The sequence below is a fragment of the Meles meles genome, chromosome 6 (genome assembly GCF_922984935.1).
Source record: "Meles meles chromosome 6, mMelMel3.1 paternal haplotype, whole genome shotgun sequence".
NCBI lineage: Eukaryota > Metazoa > Chordata > Mammalia > Carnivora > Mustelidae > Meles > Meles meles.
The window spans coordinates 106,526,135-106,533,271 of NC_060071.1; the positions used below are offsets into that span (position 1 = coordinate 106,526,135).

The 7,137-nt window shown below is 37.7% G+C and overlaps 1 protein-coding gene across 2 annotated transcripts in view; it reads left to right on the forward strand.

The window, feature by feature from the left end:
- The window catches only part of CGRRF1 (cell growth regulator with ring finger domain 1), a 31,808-nt gene extending 26,639 nt beyond the window's left edge, over nucleotides 1-5,169 (forward strand). Inside the window, exons 5-6 of one of the 2 annotated variants that reach the window (XM_046010271.1) lie at nucleotides 3,251-3,358; nucleotides 3,751-5,162. In XM_046010271.1, the coding sequence (XP_045866227.1) occupies nucleotides 3,251-3,358; nucleotides 3,751-4,071 (429 nt within the window). In that variant the 3' untranslated portion in view covers nucleotides 4,072-5,162. Of the gene's footprint in view, nucleotides 1-3,250; nucleotides 3,359-3,750 lie in introns of both variants that reach the window. The other variant, XM_046010272.1, reaches the window with a different exon arrangement.
- The last annotated feature ends 1,968 nt before the right edge of the window (nucleotides 5,170-7,137 follow it).

The window sequence follows — 7,137 nt, forward strand, 5'->3', positions numbered from 1 at the left end:
CCACCCAGGTGCCCCTATCCATTGATAATTCTTAACAGATTTTATCTTTACCATGATGGTTGCAAAACGGTCATTTTCCAATTCCAGCTCTCCATTTAACCCTCCGTATTGTACTATAAGCAAGTACAAGTATTGTACTGTAAGCAGTATTATACTATACTATAGTACAGTATCATACTGTAACCATTTATTTCTTTATTATCCATATGTCCTCATGAATTTCTTTTTTCCCCCAGTGATTTAAAACTTGTTACTGAATTTAATTATTTTGATGCTTAACTGCCCTCTCCTTATCTTCTGCCCAAGGATTTATAATCAAATTCTGTGTCCATAAATTACTTAGATTGTTCTCCTGTAAGTGAAAAAACCATATAAAGAGGAAATATACTCAGATGTTGCTCTCATCCCTTCCCATAATGCCTTCTTTTTTTTTTTTTTAAACGCTTTTACCTTTAAATAATCTCCACAGCAATAAGGGGGTCAAGCTCACAACCCTGAGATCAAGAGTTGCATGCTCCACCCAGGCCAGGTGCCCCCCATTCTTATACACCCCAGTTCTTATAGATAACCAGTTCATTGTTTTCTGGTTTATTCTTCCTGTTTCTTATTGTAATGATGAGAAAATACAGATATGTATTTCTTATTTTCTTTCTTACTCAAAAGGTATCACACTTTTTCTACTATACATGTTCTGGGTTTTTTGTTTGTTTTTTTTTCACTTCATAATATCTCTGGAAATCAGTTTGGATCAGTTCATAGAGCTCTTCCTCACATTGTTTTCCTGTGGCTGCGTAGCACTCAATGGTATGTAGACTGTATCGATAGGTACCGTAGCTATTTAGCCAATCTCCTACAGCTGGACATTCAGGTAATTTCCAGTATTCTGCAGTAACAAATAATTTTGCACTGAAGAACCTGTGTATATGTATATTTATATTGTTGAGGTTGCATGGTTGAAGGGCAAAGATATGTCATTTTGATACATACTACCAAATTCCTCTCCATTGGGTTTATATCCTTGGAGTTGTACCTTTTTTCTTTTTTTATACATTTCCGCCAGCAATATATGAAAGTGACTATTTCCCCATAGACTATATTGATAAACATTTGCAATCTATTAATCCTGAGTGGGAAATAATATCTCAGTGAAGTTGTAATTTGTACTTATTATATTATGAGTAAAACTGAACATCTTTTAATATGGCTGAGGATCGTGTTTATAATTTTGTGTGAATTGTCTGTTCATGTCTTTTGCCCATTTTTATTTATTTATTTATTTATTAACTCTGTTAGACCAAGAACTCAAGAACTAACTGCTATTTGAAAGTTTAAATATTCAGACTGTGGAATACTTCCATTTCCAATCATAATTCAGTCATAAAGGCTGGATTTACTCTTTTTTTTTTTTAAAGATTTTATTTATTATTTGACAGACAGAGATCACTAGTAGGCAGAGAGGCAGGCAGAGAGAGAGGGGGAAGCAGGCTCCCCACTGAGCAGGGAGCCCTATGCTGTACTCGATCCCAGGATCCTGGGACCATGACCTGAGCCGAAGGCAGAGGCTTTAACCCACTGAACCACCCAGGCGCCCCTTTGACCATTTTTAAATAGGATTTTTGGTTACTTTTTTTCAATATTTAAAAGTTTTTTATAAATTATGGATATTGTGAATATTTTATTCCATTTCATCAAATGTCTTTTGACTTTCCCTATAGGAATTTTTGTCATACAAGCTTTAAATTTTGACATAGTCAAATGCATCTGCCTCTGGATTTCAGTCATAGTTAGAAAGTCTTTCCCTAGGGGCACCTGGGTGACTCAGTTGGTTAAAGCCTCTGCCTTCGGCTTGGATCATGGTCCCAGGGTCCTGGAATCGAGCCCCATATCCGACTCTCTGCTCCGTGGGGAGCCTGCTTCCCTTCTTCTCTCTCTGCCTGCCTCTCTGCCTACTTGATCTCTGGCAAATAAATAAATAAAATCTTAAAAAAAACAAAACAAAACAAAACAACAACGACAAAAGAAAATAAGAAAGAAAGTCTTTCCCTGGGGTGCCTGGGTAGCTAGTGGGTTGGGCCTCTGCCTTTGGCTCAGGTCATGATCTTGGGGTCCTGAGATCAACCCTGCATCAGGCTCTTTGCTCAGGGGGGAGCCTGCTTCCCCTCTCTCTCTGCCTACCTCTCTGCCTACTTGTGATCTCTCTCTGTGTGTCAAATAAATAAATAAAATCTTTAAAAAAAAAAAAAGTCTTTCCCTACACTGAGAGTAAAAAGGAATTCACATGTTTTCTTCTAGTGCTTGCATAGTTTTATTTTTTATAATTAGGCTTCTTAAGCTTTTGGAGTTTATTCTTCCATACGATTTGAGGAATGCATCTAATTTTATATTTTTCCAAATAGCTATCCAGTCCCAGTACTTTTTACAAAATGACTGTTTGCCCAGTGATTTCAGATGGCACCTTTGTCATACTTGTATAGATAGTTGGGTCTGTTTCTGGACTGTTTGTCCTGGTCTAGCCACCTGTCTGTTCATGTACCTGTACTATTTTAATTTTAGAGGCTTTGTACTATGTCTTAATATCTGACTGGGCTTGATCTTCCCCACAGCTTTGTTCTAGTATTTTCCTAGCTAATCTTATGTGTTCTTTTTCCTCATGAGAATCTTAGAGTCAACTTATATAACTCTATGAAAAAGCTCATCGGTATTTTTGTTGGGATTGCATTAAGTTTGTAACTTTGAGTATAATTTAAAATAACTCTGGCAAAAATATGTTCCATAACTGGTTCCACTTTAGTGGCTATGATTTAAATCAATTTTTGTGGGGTGCCTGGGTGGCTCAGTGGGTTAAAGCCTCCGCCTTCAGCTCAGGTCATGATCTCAGTGTCCTGGGATCAAGCCCTGCCTTGGACTCTCTGCTCTGCCAGGAGCCTGCTTCCTCCTCTCTCTCCCTCTTCCTGCCTCTCTGCCTACTTTTGATCTCTGTCAAATAAATGAAAATCTTTTAAAAAGATCAATTATTGTAAGTTTTCCAATTTATCAACCTTTTACTTTAAAAAAAATTTTTTTTAATTTTTTTAACTTTTTAAAAGATTTTATTTATTTATTTGACAGACAGAGATCAGGACCTGAGCGGAAGGCAGAGGCTTTAACCCATTGAGCCACCCAGGCACCCCAACCGTTTACTTTTCTTTTACATACTTGTGAAATAATGTAAAGAGGTTAAGTACTGACTAGTGTTTAATTTTTATTTTAGATTTCCATGGTGTCAGTAATTCATATTCCTGATAAAACTTATAAACTTTCCTGTAGAATATTGTATCAATATTTACTCCTGGCCCAAGGTCAATTTCATGATCTTAAGGTAAGTACCCTGTTATCTTATCTCTATCCCTTTTATCTGGAGAGTTTCAAACAATGACCATGTATAAAGAGATAAAATTTTTCAGTTATCACAGAAACTAGCTGTTATTTGCTATTGGGTTTGCTAGCTCACAAATTTTTTAGCAGCTTTTATGACTCCCAGATTTAAAGAGTAATTGTTTGGGTGCCTGGGTGGCTTAGTCATTTGGGCGTCTGACTGTTGATTTCTGCTCAGGTTGTGATCTTGGGGTGGTGGGATCAGGCCACGTCAGGCTCTGTGCTCAGTACAGAGTCTGCTCCCCCCACTTCAAATAAGTAAACCAAATCTTAAAAAAAAAAAAAGGAGTAATTGTCATTTGTGATTATCCTTAACCTTGTGTCTTTGATTTTCAGCAACTCTTCATGTCTGCAAATAATAATTCTACTCCCTCCAGCAATTCATCTCCAGAAGAAAAAAGCAGAGAGCGCAGTTTGCTGGAAAAGGCCGGGCTGTCCGAGAGCGAAGCGGAGCCTCCAGAGGAGAACAGCAAGGACTGTGTGGTTTGCCAGAACGGACCTGTGAACTGGGTGCTGCTGCCCTGTCGGCACGCGTGCTTGTGTGACGGCTGCGTTCGCTATTTCCAGCAGTGCCCCATGTGCAGGCAGTTCGTTCAGGAGTCTTTTACACTTTGTAGTCAAAAGGAGCCAGAGAAAGACAAACTGAAAGCTCTTTGAGAGTGTTGTTACGACTGAAAAGTATACTTTCCACTGAAGATGGAGAAATTTGTGTTCTTGGAATTGATCATAACATGGAATCTACAGTGTTGACCATCAGTGAAAATTCTATTTTAACTTCACCTTTGTATGGTACATGGATGATGACACGAATTCCTTCCTGTCCCATATGCTAAACACTGGAATACCATCTGTGTTAATACATAAAAAATGCATTCAACTTTTGGGAAGAATGGAAATGTTTGGCCTATTATCAGCTAGCGGAGTTCACATGATGCTGATTAGAAAAAATCCTGAAAAGCAGTCCATCTACAATCTGAAGAGGTAAAAGTCAAGATCTCTGGATGTTTTTGCCTTTGACATCATCTGGATTGCAATTGGGAAAAAACTGAGTTCTTCCTAAAGTAATTGTATGTTCCCCAGTTTCTAAAGGAGTTGGAAAGGGCTTCTAACTCTAAATCTTTTCCTAAAATAACAGTTTTTATAAAGATCCATCTAATTTTCCTTATAGTCACATAAACACAAAACTTTAATATAGCATCTTAAATCATAAATGTGAGACGTAATTCTTGTCTGTTCTCAGTGTATCATAGATTAAAATGATACTCATTTATAGGAAGCAGATATATAAAACTTGGATAATAAAATGTCTTGGATAATTAAATTTATTGTCAAATATGTTTAGTTTAGCAGAATGTAACGTATCAGGGAAGAACTGTGAGACTTGTAATGCCTTACTTTAGATTTCCTCCTGTGTAGCAAATCCTTCTAAAACCAAAAAAGTTTTAGAGCCAGAAAAGCTGTTAAGAGAAACAAATAATTATTTTTTTCTACTGTATTTTTATTCCAAATAAACCCATATCCTCCAGAGTAGTAACCTGATAGGCAAAAAGCCCCATCCCTTCTGCTTTCCAAGATGACAAAGAAGAAAAAGGTAAATCAGAGCTTTTCTGTGTCTTCAGGGGAAATTACCTTCCATTGACCAAGAAATTAGATCATGGCAAATAAAGTGAACTTCAGGGAAATTTTCAAGACTTCTTTGTCCTGTTTGTATTAAGAGTAATGCCTTATCTTTGTATCAGTGTTTCTACATAGTATCATTTTATTCTAATCAAATATAACACTGAAAAAGACATTACCTATTCTCCATTTTATAAACCAAATCAAACCAAATCTCTGCTCAGTAGCTATGTATTAAATACCTCCTAGGGGCCAGATCCCTCTTGGCAATCTGGGTTACAGAGAATTGGGCAAGACGTCTGGCCTCAAAGGAGCACCGGCAGCATTTTAGAAACATGTCCCCACCTCGGAAGTCCCAATCTGCTCCAACCCTGCTCCTGGAAGCAGGGGTCGGGGAAAGCTATAGTTAGCTCGTACCAACTCATCTGGGAAACTCACTCTGTGCTGTAAATTGGGGGAATCCTCAAAGATCACTTTGTCCATCTCAGCTATCCTGCTTCTCTTTATGGATCCATTCATATTGAAACTGTCTGAGCCATGTGGTTGCTTTCTCATCTGCGATAGATTTCCACCTGCAGTCTTCCTCCATTCTTCATAACTGTTTAATTGTAGTAAGATATACATACCAGAAAATTTACCATTTTAACTATTTTTTTAAGTGTACAGTTCAGGGACATTATGTACGTTCACATGGTTGTGCGCCTATCATAGTAACCATCTTCAGAATGTTTTATCACCCTAAACTGAAACCCTATATCCATTGGACCCTAAACTGAAACTCTATATCCATTTAAATGCTGACTCCCCATTCTCCTCTTTTCAGCTCCTGGTAACCACCCTTCTAGTTTCTGTCTTTATGAATTTGACTATTCTAGGTATTTCATATACCTGGAATCACGTAATATTAGTCCTTTGGGGTCTGACTTATCTCACTAGGTACAATGTTTTCAAGGTTCATCCGTGCTGTGGCAGGAGTCAGAATTCCTTCACTTTAAAAGCTAATATTCCATGGTATGGAATTTGTTTATCTATTCGCCTATCATGTTTTATAACTCTTAAAGATGATTTGCCCTTAGACTCTCTTACTATGACTAAAGTAATTGATCTTCCTGCCCTTTCTGGTAATACAAATGCGGAATTTGGTAGGTAAGCAAGTAGAAACAAGTACACTGATTCCTAGAGGCTTATGTCAGAATCTTCCAGTAGCAGTGAACAAGTGATGTTTTGTGAGAACATCTATAAACGCATTTTATTTGAATGGGTTATTAGAGAAAATATTTGGTTGATACAGATTAGTTGCTACTTTCCAAAAATCCCACCCAGGGCTACATTAAGCAGACTGACAGGTGATTGGCCACCTTCTCCTTCAGTGACCCTTTCTTCCCAACTTAGTGCCGATGAGGGCTTTTACTGTCCAAACCAGTTCTAGAGGAGGAACCTAAAAACTCAAGGACTCAACACAAGTCATTGAATGATCTCCCATGGGGCTATTGTATTTTTTAAGCCTTCCCATTTTTGTAGTGTGAAGAGCCTTGTCTTGGTTTATGGCCATTTGAAATATCAACATAGATAGTCTGGGTTTAGGAAGGGTAGAAGGAGATGATATCAGCCTCCTGTTCTGCCTCAGACGGGCCCTATCGCTGGATAATTCCCTAACGCCATTTCTCAGATTTTGAAATTGCATCCCTATATTATATTCCTCCTGAATCTTCATCCTTGTCATCATGACCTCTAGTTCCTGGGTCTCTGAGTATATTCTAAAAATTCATTAACTTGCTCCTGGGTTCCCTGCTCACTATTTCAAATGTGTTTTTCTTTTTTCTTTTCAAATTTTTATTTAAATTCTAGTTAGTTAACATATAGTGTAATATTGATTTCAGGAGTAGAATTTAGTGGTTCATTACTTACATACAACATCCAGTGCTCATCATAGCAAGTGCCCTTCCTAATACTCATCCCCCATATAGGCCATCCCCCTCCCCACTTCCTCCGTCAACTCTCAGTTTTCTATTGTTAAGAGTCTCATATGGTTTGCTTCCTTCTCTTTTTTTTTCCCTTCCCATATGCTCATCTGTTTCATTTCTTAAACTCCACATGTGAGTGAAA